At 39.7% G+C, this 19470-nt stretch overlaps 1 protein-coding gene across 1 annotated transcript in view; it reads left to right on the top strand.

Annotated features, from left to right (window-relative positions):
• Positions 1-19470, top strand: part of F5 (coagulation factor V) — a 74503-nt gene that overhangs the window by 33268 nt on the left and 21765 nt on the right. Inside the window, exons 7-15 of the mRNA XM_061160278.1 lie at positions 726-891; positions 4060-4237; positions 6181-6280; positions 7168-7379; positions 7940-8090; positions 9997-10209; positions 11651-13919; positions 17672-17834; positions 18574-18810. Of these exons, the coding sequence (XP_061016261.1) occupies positions 726-891; positions 4060-4237; positions 6181-6280; positions 7168-7379; positions 7940-8090; positions 9997-10209; positions 11651-13919; positions 17672-17834; positions 18574-18810 (3689 nt within the window). The remainder of the gene's footprint in view (positions 1-725; positions 892-4059; positions 4238-6180; positions 6281-7167; positions 7380-7939; positions 8091-9996; positions 10210-11650; positions 13920-17671; positions 17835-18573; positions 18811-19470) is intronic.

Raw genomic sequence — 19470 nt, 5'->3', positions numbered from 1 at the left:
CCAGCTGAGGATTTTAAAGGACATCAGTGAATCCTGGTGGGAAAGAAATCAGCTTAGGTTGTTATATGGTATCAGGTAAACAAAATAATGCTCTATTGCACACTGTTGCTTTAAAACTGTTAGGAGGAGGGTTCCTGTACATAAAAGTAAATATCACTATAGGAAATCATTGTGTTACCATAATAATGTGTATAAAAGCAAGACATACAAAAAAGAGACACTTCTGGGATCATTTCAGTTTTTGTTCATACTGAGTGGTCAAAATTACATTTGAAGTAATGAACTGTCACAATATTCCTAGAAGATAGAGTCTCAAATAATAATGAAATGATAAAACTAACATTACTGAGTTTAAGTACATTTTGTGTTTTTACAATTTCATATAGTATATATTAGCATTATCTTAATTTTACAAACAGATGATCGGAAAAATGAGAAATTGACAAGGTCGAAGTCATAAAGTTTTAAGAGTCTGGAAATTACACAAAATTTTCCTCCCCTGAAAAATATAAGGAAAACCATTCCAATTTTTTTCCCTTACCCATTCTCTCTCTCTCCCATGCTGTTTTACTCTTGCCTTCCTCACTGTACTAACATAGTTTCAAACCAAAATGTTTAAAAGTTTCCTAAGTACTACTTTCACTGTTATTATTGAAAACTTCCACAAATTTATTTAAAAGATTTTCATTTTTAAATTCTTCCATTTTCCTTACGTTCTAACTCAGCTGGGATGCAGGCTTACATAGACATTAAAAACTGTGCAAAGAAAACAAGAAATCCTAGGAAATTAACTCGAGACCAGAGGCGGTACATGAAGAGGTGGGAATACTTCATCGCTGCAGAGGAAGTCATTTGGGACTATGCACCTATAATACCAGCAAACATGGACAAGTGAGTTTGGAGGGGTTCTTACACTACTGTGCAAATGTTCATGACATGTTCTATAGGGTCCTAGATCCATAGGGTGAAATGTCATGAGTTGACAGCTTTCAAGGAAATACATGTATTGGATTTCATTTTCAAGTCAATCTGAAATTATTCCATACTCACCAAGAGAACTCAGCATGATAATAACTACAGTCACAGGAACAACAACAATAATAATAGCAGCTACCACGTGTTGAATGCTTTCTATTGCCAAGCAGTGTGGTAAACCTTTCTAAGAGCTTTGCTTTAACTCCACAATTAGAAACAGCTCTTATTTATTTTATAGATTAGGAAGTGGGAGAGCTGGATTAAGAAAATTAGAAATTCAAATAGCTCTTATACACTCGAAAAATACTCAAGTTCGCTCATAAGAGAAATATGCAAATTATTAATAAACTTCTGTGGAATACTATTTTTTCACCTATCATCAGACTCACAAGTTCAGATGATATATAATCTAGTGGCAAGACGGTGGGAAACAAGCTCTATCATGTATTACTGGTGGAAGAGTGAACTGGAAAACCATTTTAGAAGATAATTTGGCAGTATGTATTAAAATTACAAATGCATATATCTTTTGACCCAGCAACCCCACTCTGGGAATTTACTATATAGATTCATATATTTGTGTACAGGTGAAATGAAGTATGCACAGGATGTTCACGGCTGCACTGTTAGTAGTAGCAAAGGTTTGGAAACAACCTATGAAAGTGACAGTCGCTCATTTGTGTCTGACTCTTTGTGACCCCATGGACTGAAGCCTACCAAGCTCCTCCTTCCATGGGATTTCCAAGGCAAGAATACTGGAGTGGGTTTCCATTTCCTCCTCCAGCGGATCTTCCCAACCCAACCTGGAAGTCCACGGGGTTGTAAAGAGTCAGACACAACTGAGCAACGAACACTTTTACTTGTGGAAACTAGTAAGGAACTTCCTCAAAAAGTTAAAAATAGAATTACTGTATGATCCTGCAAGCTCACTTCTGGGTATATATCCAAAGGAAATGTAGTAATACCATCAAAGAGTTACCCGCACTCCCGTGTTCACTGCAGTGTCAGCCAGGACAGATTAAACACGGAAGCAACCTAAGTGCCTATCAGTGGAGATACATATGTGTATGTGTGTGTGTGTGTATATATATATATACAACTGAATATTAGTCAGCCTTAAAAAAGAAGGAAATCCTGCCATGTGCAATAATATGGGTGAACCTGCAGGACATTAGGCTAAGTGAAATATTCCAGACACAGAATGACAAATACTGCATGATCTCATATGTGGAATCTAAAGTTGAACCCACAGAAGCAGAGAGTGTAGTGGTGGTTGCCAGGGTCTGAGGGGGTAGGGGGAATGGGAGAAGTTAATCAAAGTATACCAGTTTTTCAGTTTTAAAATGAATGAGTTCTGGAAACCTAATATAGAGCATAGTATATTAACTATAGTTAGTAACACCATAGTTAATAACATTGTATTATATTCTTGAAATCTGTTAAGACAGTAGATCTTAAGTGTTATCAAAATTAAAAAATAAGCAACTAGGTGAGGTGACAGAAGTGATTATTAGCTTGATTGTGGTAATCTCATATACTCATATACAAATCATTATGTTGTAAATCTCAGATACATACATTTGTCAGTTATATTTCAATAAAGTCGGAAAGTGCAACAAAAAATTCAAGGTATGGTACAGAATATGCAAATAGCTGCCTTTTGTTAGAGGCATGAGAGGATAAGAATAGTTATATCTGCAAGTCATATTTGCATAAAAATGCTCTGGATTATCTACTTGAAATGAATACAAATGAGTATCTAGGAAATGTAGGAAGAGTCAGGGAAGTGGGGTTGAGGAAAAAAAAAATCCAAAACTCTGTAGCAGCAATCAGTGCTTTTTATTGTATAGAATAAATCCATAAAATGGATAAACTCTATTATGGAATCTGCTTTTGCAAACAAAGGCAATAAAAAGGACCAAGGGGGAAAGTAGCTCATGTTACTTCCCCAAATCATTTACTGCAGTAGCTACAGAAGACGGGTGAAGGCAGTTGGTTTTCAGTTGGCACCAGGATTGGGTGGATGGTAGAAGGGATAGCCCAACAGTACAGAACTATGTTAATAAAGACAGTAGAAACTTACTAGAGTGGGAATGTGTTCTTTTAGAGATGGAGAAATACCTGGAAAGCCAATTGTTTGTTGTTTTTAGTTGCTAAGTCATGTCTGACTCTTCTGCAATGCTATGGACTGTAGCCTGCCAGGCTCCTCTGACCATGGAATTTTCCAGACAAGAATACTGGAGTGACATGAATCAGCCATGGAGTTACATGGCTGATTCATGTCAATGTATGACAAAACCCACTGCAATGTTGCGAAGTGATTGGCCTCCAACTGGTAAAAATAATTGAAAATAAATAAATAAATAAATAAATGCCTAGACCAAAAAAAAAAAAAGAATACTGGAGTGGGTTGCCATTTCTTCTCCAGGGGATCTTCCCGACCCAGGTGTCAAATCCACATCTCCTTCACTGGCAGGCAGATTCTTTACCACTGAAATTCTTTGCCACCATGGGAGCCCTTAGGAAAGCCGATCAGTTCAGTTCAGTTCAGTTGCTCAGTTGTGTCCGACTCTTTGCAACCCCATGAATTGCAGCACGCCAGGCCTCCCTGTCCATCACCAACTCCCGGAGTTTACTCAAACTCATGCCCATCGAGTCGGTGATGCCATCCAGCCATCTCATCCTCTGTCGCCCCCTTCTCCTCCTACCCCAATAGGATACTATAAATTAAGTGATAAGACATACTTAAGAAAAATTCATAATGTATCTTCTCCTTTCATCCAAGTAGACCTTTCAGAGATCGCTACTCTAGAAACCAGAGAGATAGGAAGATGTAAGTAGCTGCTTCTAACCAAGATTATGACTTCATCAATGGTGGAGGAAACAGATCAGAGGTTTCCAGTTTTCCAACTACAGAGAAGATATCAGGAGTTTGCAAATCACATTAGGGTTTCCCCCCCCCACCTAAGAAAACTAGCATTTTATCTAATTCAAGAGCAGAACTTCTAAACATAAGGGTTTCCCCCATCCTATTGGGGTCTCTACTTGAGAAAACTAATCTTTTAAACTTTATTTCACTTTAAGAAAATACAGATCTCTGCATTTGGATAATTTCTCAAACCGAATTGGAAAACATTATAAGAAGGTTGTCTACAAACAGTACCAAGATGACTCCTTCACCAAACGCCTGGAGGATCCCAGTAGCAAAGGAAATGGGATCTTGGGCCCTATTATCAGAGCCCAGGTCAGAGATACACTGAAAGTAAGTAACAGAAATACAGAATCATGGGAGAACTTGAAAAGTGAAAAACAGATTATAAGTACTGGTTATTTATTTTTTTTAACGTGACTATGTAATTTTTAATTCAAATGTGGTTTTAATTCTTTTTTGTATTTGCACTTATTATAGCCTATCTCATAACACAAATCATCTAAAATAGTTGATCAAATTATAAAGGAATAAACCGAGAAGCCGATGTAACTGGGATAAAGGATAATGTGGGGACAAAGAAAATAAAGCCAAGGATAAGTATAATGAAACACATACCATATGCTCCTATAATGTTGTCTGCAAATTTTGTCCTAGGATTTCTAGCAGCCAAAATAAACAGGTAAATAGGTCAGGCAAGATTCACAGTAGTCATAAAAGAAGTACAATTTCCCCTGTTATTGAGACTTAGAAGAAGTTATCCTATGGATACTTAAAAAAAGCATGGTGTGTGATGTGGCAGATGAAATCCTTGACCCATCTACAACTGGTATGATAAATTTAAAAGCTGCATAATTTTTTATTTAATTATATTTATTTTTAATTGATTGATGATTCTTTAAAATAATGGTTTGATTTCTTTTTTGGAGGCCTGGGGGTCTTCTGCTATCATTTAGAGGTTACTCTGTAGGAGTTGTTCCATATTGTAATGAGTTTTTGATGTATTTGTGGGGAGGCAGGTGATCTCCCTGTTTACTCCTCGACCATCTTCTTCCACTTCCTAAAAATTGCATAGCTTTTAAAAATAATGTTTCTCATTATATCTGAGAACATAGACGAAAACAGTTCATCAATGTGGTCTAAGCATGTAGCTCTCTGATGATTGGTCTCTGATGAAGGTAAATTTTGATATGTGTCAAGAACACCGAGTGTTCCTCAGGCAGGTTTCTTTATATGTTGTATCATGTCATCACCTTATCTTTTGATAAGAACTAGACAGTGAGAATTAAAAGTTGCAATCTTTGGCTAGATTCTAGGGTGAATATAATCTGCAGATTAAGGATGACCCAAATGCTTTGGCAAGCAACCAAGTAGAAGATAAGATTAAGGTTCTCTTCTGAAGATTAAGGAGGCTAATTAGGACTCTTGTGTGATGAAGCTGCTTCCTTCATCTCTTCATGGGAATGAACTAAGAGGATATTTGCAGACAAAGTCAATTCTATTCATTAAAAAAATAAATAAATAACCAAACGGCAGAAAGCCACCTTTCTCTTGTTTCTCTCTTCCTTTCCTCATTTCTGATCCCCTTTAGGTGCTCTTAGAAAGTATAAAGATGCCTCATTGGAAATTCAAGAGCTGGTTATTTGCTATGCCCCATCAAGAAGACGGTTTTCTGGGGACTTCCTTGGTAGTCCAGTAGCTACAACTGCACTTCCAGTGCAGGGGACCTGGCTTCGATCCCTGGTCAGGGAACTAGAATCCATGTGCCACAACTAAGAGTTTGAATGCCGCAGTTATATGACTCTGTATGACTAGAAGATCGAAGACCCTACATGCCCCATCTAAGACCTGGTGCAGCCATGTAAAATAAATAAATATTTAAAAAAAGAATAAGATGGCATCAGGGACAAGGGTTTGGGAGATCTGGCAGACTGGAGAAGGGAAGGAGCAGATTCAAAGGCAGATGTGGCCCAAGCCAAAAGGAGAGGGGAAGGGAGATGGGGCTCAACTTGGAGAGGGTAATGTACTGTGAGGAAAATGTCACTTCTAAGGTCAGACTTCTCTTTCCATTTTCCACCTTACTATGTAAGTGGAACTCTCTCAAATGCATCTGCCAGGTGATGGGGAGAGGTTGCCCCTGAGATACACAGTTATTAGTTTGCATTCACCTAAAGACACATACGCACCATCCAACAAGTAAATACGCAAAGCTAGCATTGTCTATTCTCATGATTGACCTTAAATCCTGAAATAATGGATTCAAGTTAATTTTATAGATCGTGTTCAAAAATATGGCCAGCCGCACCTACAGCATTTACCCTCACGGTGTGACCTTCTCTCCTTATGGCGATGAAGTAAACTCTTCCTCAACCTCAGGTTTGAATTTTTCACATCTACTGAACGAAACTACTGACCTCTGAGAGACTGTCATATTGTCCTCCTATCCTTCTTGCCTGTTAGTATAACTTGTACCGTCACATGGTATACATGTAGTGTGTGTGCTAAGTGGCTTCAGTGTCCAACTCTTTGCGACCCTAATGATTATAGCCTACCAGGCTCCTCTGTCTACGGGATTCTCCAGGCAAAAATACTGGAGTGGGTTGTCATGCCCTCCTCCAGGTGATCTTCCTGACCCAGGGATCCAACCCGCATCTCCTGTGTCTCCTGCATTGACAGGCAGGTTCTTTACCACTAGTGCCGCCGGGGAAGCCCCAGTATACATGTAGGGGTATCCTCAGAATCACAACCAAACACTGCTCACTTCAGGGATTTTGTTTATCCTGGTGACTACGAAGTATGGTGTCCTTTGTTAGTGCAATAAGCGGCCTCAAGTGGACCAATATTTAATAACTACACGCTATCCAGAGCTCTGGACATCTCCCAGGAGGCTCACTGGTAAAGAATTCGCATGCCAATGCAGGAGCCTCAGGAGACACAGGTTCAATCCCTGGGTCAGGAAAATCCCCTGGAGGAGGAAATGGCAACCCACTCCAGTATTCTTGCCTGGAAAATCTCAAGGACAGAAGAGCCTGTTGGGCTACAGTCTATAAGGTCGTAAAAGAGTTGCATATGACTTAAGAGACTAAACAGCAACAGCAAGTCAGAGTTCTATCAAATGGAGCTTAATATAAAAAGAATATCCCTTTCTCAACACCAATTCTATTGAGAGGTCAATTATTTTAAATTACTCATTCATTTTTTACTTATTTATTTTTTCCATGAAATAATTTTGAAAATCAAATTTTGAATATATTTTCTTTTAGGCAGTAACACCATGATCAGAGCAGTTCAACCAGGGGAAACCTACACTTATAAGTGGAACATCCTAGAATCTGATGAACCCACAAAAAATGATGCTCAGTGCTTAACAAGACCATACTACAGTAATGTGGACATCACAAGGGACATTGCTTCTGGACTGATAGGGCTTCTTCTAATTTGTAAGAGCAGATCCTTGGATAAACGAGGCATACAGGTATTTCGTCCCTGAAGTAACCTTTCAAAAATTGAGAATTTCTGATGGGAACAGAGTGTTTCTCCTTGTTAAATAATGGGGCTTTTGCTTCTGAAGAACAGAAAATATTTAGTAGTCCCTCTTTAGCGTGAATGTAACAAGGCTTATTCCTTTAGTTACTTTATCGTCTTATTTATTTCTTAGATAAGTCTTATATGGACTCTACTGGAGAAGACAAATCTCCAGTGCTATAACTGCATTTTTTGTTTGTTTCAAATTCCAGATCTTCCATACTGGCTACACGATAAGCAAGTCACTTAGTTTCTCTTAATTTTTTCCTTTCATTAAAACAGTATTATTCTTTCCTAAAATTTTTACAGAGCTGTTTCAGGGCTCAGTGAGACATCACCTGGTAAAAGTGACTCTCACAAGGGCTTTGTTCACACTGGGTTCACAGATGTCTGAATTTATGGCTCCACGGGCCCCGAGACCTGTGTGCCTTTGGTTTCTGAGAACTCAGTGTTGTAGGTAATCCATAGGCTAGGATGTTAATCACTGAACACAGCACTTTTATCCTCCAGAGGGTAGCAGACATTGAGCAGCAGGCTGTGTTTGCTGTGTTTGATGAGAACAAGAGCTGGTACATCGAGGACAACATCTACAAGTTTTGTGAAAATCCTGAGAAGGTGAAACGTGATGACCCCAAGTTTTATGAGTCAAACATCATGAGTAGTAAGTCGGAGCGCTCTTTTTATCCATCAGTTTCTTATTCCTGTGGCTGAAGTGTGATTGTATCAAGAGGCAGAAGTGTGAATTAGAATCCACTCACCTCTTAGTCTCACTTCCAATCCAGGAATTTGGTGATGAAATTACTGGGTGATAAAGAAATCTTTTTACAGCAAGAGGTCAATGCTTGTTATCCTTCGATGCCCTGTTGATTTCCTGCTTCAAATATGTGTGTGGGGGGGGGTGGGGGGTGCACGAGCACATGTACATGAACACATGCTCTGAGCAGGGAAGAACAGGGTGAAGGGTGTGGGTGGGTGAGGGAAGAGGCCTTGGTCAGAGGTATCTGAGAATTTTAGACTGGGTGCAAGGCGAATAGTCTTTATGCCCAGGGCAGAAACAAGGTAAATGATCTAAAGCTAGACTGTCAAATCAAACTGAGCAAAATGCAAACAGGGAGCCAAGAGTCTTGGAAAGCCAATCCACGAAGAGGTTTGAAGTGAGCAGTAAGAAGTACAGAACAGAAAGAATAATCTGAGTCAAGATATATCAGGTTTTTCTGTAATTTTAAAGTCCGTGCTCAAAGCCACTGCTATGGGAGGTCTGGGAGAAATTTCACTGAGCCAGCTGGAAGCAAACTTCTCCACAAGGGTCAGGGTCCTTTTCCTCAGAGCTGGGAGTCACTGTATTCAATTTCTCTCGTAAGTAATCACAGAAAGGAGGACAATTTCTCCACAGTCTGTTCATATAATTTCAGGTGACTGATAGCTGATGATTATTAGTACTGGCAGTTACCAGGAAAATAACTGAACAAGGAGTCAGCCTCAGCTTTCTTTGCTTAATTTCATTTTGGCAACGAATCTGTCATAGTTCTAGACCAGTGCTGTCCATTTGAAATTATATATGAGCCACAAATACAATTTAAAATTTTCTAGTAGACATATTAACACTAAGGAGAGAAAGGTGAAGTTTGTTTTAGTAATATGCTTTATTTAAGATATTGCAAATATTATCATTTAAACATATAATCAATATTAAAATTAAAAGAGATTTACTTTATTTCTTACTAAGTCTTGGAAATCCAGTGTGTATTTTATACTCACAGCACGTCTCAATCCAGATTACCCGTAGTTCAAGTGCCCAATAGTCACTAGTGGCTAGTGGCTACCATAATAGTGTAGCTAGAGACCATTTAGAAAAGCTTCCAGAATCAGGTTCAAACTAGAAACACATTAGGCCAGCTATGTGATAAGTATTTAAGTGTTCACTAGTGCCAGGCATTATACTAGGATGAGGGTTATCGTGGTAACCCTGGCAGACATAGACCCTGCCCTCACAGAAATCATCTATGATTTTATTACCATGCTTAGTATATAAGTAAATACTGATACTGCCTAAAAATGTATCCCATTGAAAGAGAATGAAAATGTCTGAACTTGATAGCTGAGTGCAAACTAGAGATTATATAAATGCTAAGATGGAGCAATAAAAATTGCAAAATATGCTAAATAGGCTTTGTTTTTAGGGATAATTAATTGTATTCAATAACTAATGCTTCAAGAATTTGACTTTCTTATATTATGCTTTTTCTCCAGGTAAAATTACTCTAGATAATATTCTAAGTTGACCCTCAGAATATCTTTGAAAGCAGACCTAGAGTATAAAATATACACTTAACAAATGAATGAATAAATCAATGTGAATGAAAGGCTTTGTTTTTATCCTGACCTTTCTCCCTTGGCTAACTTTAAAGAATAAGTTCTCATTTGAAAAGTCAGTGTTTGATATTCAATCTGGTAAAGCTTATCCCATATAATCAGTAAGACACAACCAGAGTATCACTGGGTTATAATTAGCCACATTTCCTTTTGTTGGTATAGGCCTGATGTTTTAACAGATTTCACTCTTTCAGCTATTAATGGCTATGTGCCTGAGAGTATACCCACACTAGGGTTCTGCTTTGATGACACTGTCCAGTGGCACTTCTGCAGCGTGGGAACCCAAAATGACATTTTGACCATTCACTTCACTGGGCACTCATTCATCTATGGAAAGAGGCATGAGGACACCTTGACCCTTTTCCCCATGCAGGGGGAATCCGTGACCGTCACAATGGATAACATTGGTAAGACTGGGATATTTAGAGGGGATCCTCTGCTCTGCCTGCTCTGCTGCAGCTCTTCAGACTACCACGCTTCCCGGGCTTCTCTCTCTCATTCCTGGTGGGCTTTCCTTTCAATACTATTCATGATTTCTACTGGGGGAATTGATTACTCAAATGGGCCAGTCCTTTTACATGCATTTCATTTATCCTTCTCTGGGCTAAGTGAGAAGCAAAGATATAACAGTAAAAGGATCAGGCATGACTTTGAGGAGAAAATGTGAGCATTCAGCCACAGCGCATTTCTTTCATCAAAATGCCTTTTTCAGCTTTTTAAGATAGCCATCCCACACTAGGGTTAGCGATAATCCAATATAATGCCTTAGAGGTGGGCTTCACAGATAGCTATCATGGGCTTTGGAATCATCAGACCCAGGTTCAAAACCTGCTCTGCTGCTTGCTATCTGTGTAACCTCGGACAAATTACTCCACCTCACTGAGCCTCAGTTTATTAATCTGAAAAACAGAATAATAACACTTTATAGAGTTGCTCTGACATTCATTGTAATATATGCCAAGTACCTAGGACTCAGTAGATAATCGACATGTTATATCTATGGAAGACTTGCCAGGAAATCACATACCATTTCAAAGAGATTCAATATTGTCCTGGATCCACTTGAATTATTTATTCCTTAGAAATATCTAGATGTTTATTTCTTGGGAAACAATAGGAGCAAAAGAAACAATAAGATGCTTCTTATATCTTATTTCATCATCTTTCACCTAACTTCAGCTCTCTAACAAAATGTGCAACTCACAGAGCTTTGATATTCAAAGACCATTTCATTCTTGGGCTTCCCAGGTGGCTCAGTGGTAAAAAGCCCACCTGCCAATGCAGGAGACATAAGAGACCTGGGTTTGACCCCTGGGTTGGGAAGATCCCCCTGGAGAAGGAAATCGCAACCCACTCCAGTATTCTTGCCTGGAGAATTCCATGGACAGAGGAACCTGACAGGCTATAGTCCGTAGGGTCGCACAGAGTCAGACATGACTGAAGTGACTTAGCACACACACACATTTCATTCTTAATTCATCTCTTTTTGAATATATTCTAAAACAGTGACTCTCAAACTATTTGCGCTGAAAGTTTTTTCTCCCTAATCTGCACCGACCAATACTCTGGGTCCATATTCTGTCAAATGAGATCAGTGTGCTGATCACACAGTTGGATGTCATGGAAATGTGAAGATTGCAAAAAGGTTTCCTATACCCTTTCCTCTCGATTTCATTCCTTATGTCACTGTGGAACAGTAACCAGCAGTTCACAGATCAGTTGTGGTCCATAGACCACAGTATCCCTAATGAAAGTTCACTGGAAATTATCTGCTACAATGGACCGTAGGGTTTTTTAATATCTTTTTCTGTACTCAAGAGTTCTCTATTCTGTTTTTTTTTTTTGAAGGAACTTGGATGTTAACCACCATGAATTCCAATCCAAGAAGCAAAAAACTACGGCTGAGGTTCAGGGACGCTAAGTGTATCCGGAATGATGATGATGACTCCTATGAGATTATATATGAAACTTCAGGATCTACAGCCAAGACTACAAGGAAAATGCGTGATTCTTCAGAAATTGAAGATAAAAATGACGCTGACTTTGATTACCAGGACGAACTGGCTATAACATTAGGACTTAGGTCATTCAGAAATTCATCACTGAATCAGGAGAAAGATGAGTTCAATCTTACTGCCCTAGCTCTGGAGAAAGACTCTGAATTCATTCCTCCAAGTGCCAACAGAGCTCTTGGTTCAAATTCTTCTTCCCCAAGTCATGTTAGCAGGCTTATTGCCAACAACTTTGCAGAACCTTTGAAAACTCTTCTGCATCTGGAAGCCCCTGCAGCTGGTTCCCCCCATGCTGGCTTAGATAAGAACTCAGCTCTCAACCCTCCCATGGCAGAGCATTCCAGCCCTTATTCTGAAGACCCTAGAGAAGATCCTCCACTCTCAGATGTCACAGGGATAAGCCTACTTCCTTTTGGCAAAGGATTAAAAAAAAAAAAACCTGCTGAACATCAAAGATTCCAGGCAGGAAGAGGCCGAGCAGCAAAGCGTAGGTTCTCCCAGATGGAATTTCCAGCACATAAAATCAGGACACATTTAAGCCAAGACAACTCTTCTTCTTCTAGAACGGGGCCCTGGGAAGACATTCCCAGTGATCTGTTACTCTTACAACAAAAGGATCCATCTAAGATTCTGAATGGAGAATGGCATTTGGTTTCTGAGAGAGGCAGTTATGAAATAATCCAAGATGCAAATAAAAACAAGACTGTTAATAAGTTGCCCAACAGCCCCCAGAATGCCTCAAGGACTTGGGGAGAAAACATCCCTTTCAAAAACAGTCATAGAAAGCAGAGTGGCCACCCGACATTTTTGGTAACTAGACGTAAACCTCTACAAGAAAGACAGGATAGAGGAAATAGTAGATTGAGGGAAGGCCTTTCGTTAATTAGGACACGAAGAAAGAAAAAGGAGGAAAAGCCTGCATACCACGTTCCTCTATCTCCAAGGAGTTTTCACCCTCTGAGAGGAGAGGTCAATGCCCCCTTTTCAGACAGAAGACATAATCATTCATTGTTACTCCATGCGTCCAATGAAACATCTCTTTCCATAGACCTCAGTCAGACATTCCCCTCTATGAATGTGAGCCTTGCAGCCTCACTTCCTGACCATGACCAGGCCTCACCAGACGACACCAGTCAGACAAGCTCCCCTCCAGATCTTTATCCGACAGTGAGCCCAGAGGAACACTATCAAACATTCCCTATTCAAGACTCTGATCCAACACATTCTACTACAGCCCCCAGTGACAGATCTCCCACACAGCCCAGTCAGATACCCAACTATGACGTAAGAAACAAGGGCATCCCTACTGATGTGAGTCAAATTTTCCCTTCCTTGGAACCTGAAGTCTGGCAGACAGTTACCTCTCTAGACCCCAGTCAACCATCCATCTCTCCAGACCTTGGCCAGACGGCCTTCTCTCCAGACTTCAGCCCGGAGTCTCTCTCTCTAGACCTTGGCCAGACGGCCCTCTCTCCAGACCTCAGCCAGGAGTCTCTCTCTCCAGACCTTGGCCAGACAACCCTCTCTCCAGACCTCAGCCAAGAGTCTCTCTCTCCAGACCTTGGCCAGACGGCCCTCTCTCCAGACTTCAGCCCACAGTGTCTCTCTCCAGACCTCAGCCAAGAGTCTCCCTCTCCAGACCTCGACCAGCTTGATCTCAGGCAGACATCACCTCCTCTAGATCTTGATCAGACATCCCACACTTCTGAATCTAGCCAGTCATTGCCTGTTCCAGAATTTGGTCAGACTTTCCCTTATGCAGATGTTGGTCAGATGCCATCTCCTCCACCAGACTCTACACTAAATAACACTTTTATACCAGAAGAATTTAATCCACCGGTTGTAGTAGGCCTCAGTAGAGATGATGGAGATTACACTGAAATTATTCCAAGGCAGAAAGAAGAGAGCAGTGAAGAAGACTATGGTGAATTTGAGTTTGTAGCCTATAACGACCCTTACCAAACTGATCTTAGGACAAACATCAACTCCTCCAGAAATCCTGACAACATTGCAGCATGGTACCTCCGCAGCAACAATGGAAACAGAAAAAATTATTACATTGCAGCTGAAGAAATATCCTGGGATTATTCAAAATTTGTGCAAAGGTTTGACCAGTTCTTATATTCTCATTTTTTCCACTAAAGCTAAAAAAGTAATTACAGCAATCTAAGGAGATGCTTCTGGACAAATTATACTAAGTATAATTTAGTTCCCCTATATAGTGCAACTTGGCTTAGACTGTTTCCATTGTCAATTCCAAGATAAGCTTTTCCACTTCAGGTGACATCTGGACAACACAAGAGGCATCACTGTGAGAAGTCTTTGATATGCTGTATTTAAATCAGCAAGCTCCTGTCTCTTCTTTTCTCATCAAAGATGTTCCTACTCCTTCTTGCTCCAGTGCAAAGCCCAATCTATCAATGTTGTTGTTGTTTAGTTGCTAAGTCATGTCTGACTCTTTGTGATCCCATGGACTATAGCCCGCCAGGCTCCTCTATTCATGGGATTTCCCAGGCAGAATACTGGAGTGGGTTGCCATTTCTTCCTCCAGGAATCTTCCCCACCTAGGGATCAAAACTGCATCTCCTGTGTCTCTTGCATTGGTAGGCAGATTCTTTACCACTAGCACCACCTGGGAAACAACTTATCAATAGCTATAGGATAATCAATATTATTTCACTGAAGTTGGCGTCAAATCTAAATTTGTGATGTAGAAATCTCCTTTTGCCATTACTTAACAAAAACATTTTAAAATTGTTTACTGATCAGTATGAAGTATATACCATCTTGGTGAAGATTAAGTCAAATTCCATGTGATTCCAGTAGCAGAGGTCAAGGGTATAAAGTAGCTTAGAAGCAAAAAGCAAGTTTATACCCTCGATTGAGCCATTCATTAGATTATGATTCATCTTGATTGGAACTTTTATTTTAACTTGGTTTATATCATCACTCAGTTAATAACTCTTTGTGTGTGTGTGTGCTCAGTCGTGTCTGATTCTTTGTGACCCCATGGACTGTAGCCCGCCAGGCTCCTCTCTCCATGGAATTCCCCAGGCAAGAATACTGGAGTGGGTTGCCATGCTCTCCTCCAGAGGATCTCCCCAACCCAGAAATCGAACTTGCATCTCTTATGTCTCCTACATTGATGAGCAGGTTCTTTACCACTAGCGTCACCTGGGAAGCCCAATAATTCCTTAATGAGGGCTTATTCTCTCCTAGGCATTGTGCTAAGTGCTGAGACGATAAAAGAGAATATAAATGCACATGACTCCTGCTCTGATGGAACTTGTGTCTAGGTGGGCAGGTTGATATGAACCAAGTACTCATATAAATAAGTGTAAAAAAAATAACCATGATGAAGACCAATAAGGAAAGGTGATTGATGGTGATATGAGAAGTGGGAAGTCTGACTGGAAAAGTGACATTTGAGTTGAGATCTGAAAATGAATAGGAGGTAGAGAGAGAGTGGAGAGCATTCTAGACAGAGAGAACAGCATGATGAAGGCCCTGGGAAAGGAGGAAGCCTTGAGACTGAAGGCCTCTTTAGCTGGAGCTCAAGATGAAGGTCCGTGCTAAGAAAGTGTTTGGCTAGCTATGTAGAGATAAGATACTACTAGGCTTTGTGGGCCCTGGGAAGAATTTTGATGTTTTTGAAAGAGCAGTGAGAAACCCTTCAAAAGTTTTAAGTCACTCCTAGTTGACTGGAATATTTGTAGTCTTTTTAACAAAGGAGTTACACCAAGTGGGCCCCAAGATCCACTTCAGCTCTAACATTTTAGGGTTCTAGCCACTTTTCAACCATAGAGTTGAAGGAGTTGATGCAATTTTGTAAGTGGATTGACTTACAACAGAGAGTTTTTAATGGATTGACATGCATTTTTAAAAGTTACTTTTCATTTTAATTTGCTCAAGTGTGGAAAACCACATTGGCCTGGGTTCTGTATTCTGGGATGACAATATAGAGAAAGAAGAGAAAGGGGTACAAGAAGCAACTACAAATTCTTGGGGATAGCTGATGACATGGTAGCTGATGGCCATATTTATACTGTCCAAATAAAGCCTATAGCTTTCACAAAAGCTAGCTGTTACCCTAATAAATTAAAATCAAAGTGCAACTAGAGTAAACAAACACAACACATGAAGTGATTCAGAAAAATTATTTCATTAATCTGATGCCTGACATTTCCATATTAAAACTCTGTGAGTTTAAAAGACTTTCTCCTGTGACTTCCTATTCAAATGTAACACCCTTTACTATATGAGAATAACTAGTTTATCTGGGGATTGCTAAGCAAGTTCCTGAGGGAGTAAGATTTCCTAGAATGTAAAGAGATGAAACCAGTTTCTTCAAAATCCTATGTCCCATTCCGGATATGCAACCTTTTTAACGGCAAAGTTGTCTTGCTCCTCCCCATGTATGTCGTCTGGGAGAATCCCATGGACAGAGGAGCCTGGCTGGCCACAGTCCATGGGGTCACAAAGAGTCAGACATGACTGAAATGACTTAGTACACACATTCATGTATGTTCTAGGGGACTGTATACCATGCTTAGAGTCTGGAAGAATGGGATTAATAGGGTAGCAAGACTAGAAGGAAGGCAGAATGGGATTCTCTAATGATGGCTCATGCTGTGTAACATATACTATGAGATTGATGGGTGAGCTTGTGGCCTGTTTCCCAGACTCTTGGAAAAGGAAATGGCAACCCATTCCAGCATTCTTGCCTGGATTATCCAATGGACTGTAGCCTGTCAGGCTCCTCTATCCATGGGGTCGCAAAAGTTGGACACGACTTAGCAACTAAACCACCCAGACTCTAGGGAAATTTAAGATTCAGTAGGAAAATCTGATGTGCTCTAGCCCCAGACTGAGCTGGTGAACTACATGCAGAATAATGTGATTTAGAAAAAGCAAACGTGGGGAGAGTGGCTACTTTCAGAATATAAAACACCTGCCCATCCAGTGGCCTTTACAGAGGTGATCCTCAAAATCAACTGACCGTTACCATCTGCCTGTCCCAAACCCTGGCACTATTCCATTGCATGACTTTCTCTATTTTTAAAATTAAAATCTGCCATGTTGATATCTGATAATATTTGTCATTCATTAATTGCAATTGTTGCTGTTCAGTCGCTAAGCTGTGTCTGACTCTTTGTGACCCCATGGACTGTAGCCCACCAGGCTCCTCTGTCCATGGGATTTCCCAGGCAAGAATACTGGAGTGGGTTGCCATTTCCTCCTCTGGGGGATCTTCCCAACCCAGGGATCCAACCCACATCTCCTGCATTGGCAGGCAGATTCTTTACTGCTGAGCCACGTGGGAAGCCTTATTCATTAATACATAAAATAAATATCTGCTTACTATTTGCCAGGTACCTTGCTAGGCACTGGAAATAAAAATTATAAGCAAGCTAAGCACAGTCCCTGATTTCACGGGGCTTTCACTCTAATGCTAGAGTCAGATTTTAATAGATAATCTCACAAACAAATAATATATAATTTACTATATATATGATAGAAACCCTATAAGAATACTACAGGGATTTACTATATATACTACAGCAATTTTGTAGAAATGTAGGGGATGTTAGAGAGAGATTTGATCCAGTCTAAAGGGTCACAGGAGGATATGCTTAGAAACAATACGTGAGATGGGAGCTGAATGATATTTACTGGCTTATGATTTTAGTCACTTATATTTTAACTCATTTGCTCATCAAATATTTTCAAATATCTTGTTTATACTAGATGCTATGTTCAGAAACAGATCATTTCCTCAACTCTTTGAATGGTCTTTAATTTGTTCTTTTAAACAAATGCTTTCATTTGTTTAATGAAACAAATACTTTCATTTCAGTGAAGACAATGATGATATTCCAGAGGACACCGTATACAAGAAAGTAGTTTTCCGAAAGTACCTTGATAGCACTTTTACCAAACTTGATCCTCAGGGGGAGTATGAAGAGCATCTTGGCATACTTGGTCCAGTCATTAGAGCTGAAGTGGATGATGTTATCCAAGTAAGTTATCTTTTGAGCACTGATAAAATCAGAGGAATTTCTACAAGCACCGGAGGGCTGTAGAGATGGAAGTGGCAGGAAAGCTATAGGTGACTTACTTATTTTCTAAAATCAACAAATAACTACATTTCTTTTCAAGACTGCTTACCAACTCACTTGCCACTCTTCAAGAAAAAAAAAGAAATGATCTCATAATTGTATTTCTTCCCCTGCTAAGTTCCTGTTCATTCTATATGGGCCAATTTCATCTCTCTGAAGAAACTTTCTTGAATTCTCCCAACCTCTCCTAAACATTCAACTGAATTGCTCCTCCCAGGCATTCCCACCAAATCCCATCCATACTTTGTTTACAGCACCTTCTGTCTCCAGATTTTTAACTGGAATTCACATGTGCATATCTCTTTACACCAGTAGCTTGAAATCTTACTGTGAGTAAAACCAAAGCCTAATTCATTTTCAGATCTGTAGCACTTATCTTTATCATTTCATTTGTAGATAATCTTTAAGCCTAAAAACAAACCTGTTTTGGTGTTTCTGGAGAAAACTACATGGGCCCTATCTCATTGGATGGTTGTAAAATTAGATTAAACAATACATAAAAATTACTTTGCAATTCAAAGCATTCAATATATCTTAGATTCAATTGAATAGCCATCCAGTTTAGCCCATAATGCTGACATTCTGGGGGTTGGGCTTTATTAAGCTTAAATACATTTGTGAATCATTCTTTTCTTTTTAGGTTCGTTTTAAAAATTTAGCATCCAGACCATATTCTCTTCATGCCCACGGGCTTTCCTATGAAAAATCATCAGAAGGAAAGACTTATGAAGACGACTCTCCTGAATGGTTTAAGGAGGACAATGCTATTCAGCCCAATAGCACTTATACATATGTATGGCATGCCACTATACAATCAGGGCCAGAAGACCCTGGATCTGCCTGTCGGGCTTGGGCCTACTACTCAGCAGTGAACCCAGTAAGCATAGCCATTGAAAATTTTTGTTGTTCCCCTAAGCTGAGTCCATCAAATGGAAATTTCACGATTATTTCCTAGTAAATATCTGTCCTGCTTTCCATGAGGAATGTGTGAGGATCAGGGTCCACAGTCAACTGCTACCAAAACCAAGGACTCTCCATGCAGATCTTCAGAATACAGTGAGAAGCATTTGTTCAGTGGAAAGGAGGAAGGATTACTTAAATGGTTAGCCCCAGTTAGAGGGACTGCCTTTACAGAGGAAGATGTTTATCTGCAACTTCCTTGAATAAGTATTAGCTTTCTTCTGCTTTTTCTTTTTTTTAATAAAAAAACTATAAATTCAAGACTCCCCCATTTTGATGGTGATAGAGAGAGCACAGACTGAGATTTCAATTTCTATCCTATCACTTACTGTGTAGCCCTAGGAAAGTTACTTGATCTCTCTCAGCCCCAGTTCCCAGAGTTAAAAATGAGGCAAGAGCACATAGTGTGTGGAGAGGGCACTTGGTAATATTTGTTCAATGAATTTATTTTTTACCATATAGGATTGTTGTCAGAATTAAATAAGATACTACAGGCAAATATTTAACCTAATAGATGCTCAATAAATAGTATTTATAATAGTGTCCCTATCATTATCATCATCACAATTATCATTAC

This window comes from Dama dama, chromosome 14, assembly GCF_033118175.1.
Source record: "Dama dama isolate Ldn47 chromosome 14, ASM3311817v1, whole genome shotgun sequence".
Taxonomy (NCBI): Eukaryota; Metazoa; Chordata; class Mammalia; order Artiodactyla; family Cervidae; genus Dama; species Dama dama.
The sequence above is the reverse complement of the archived record's forward strand: the minus strand, read 5'-3'. Positions and strand labels throughout refer to the sequence as shown.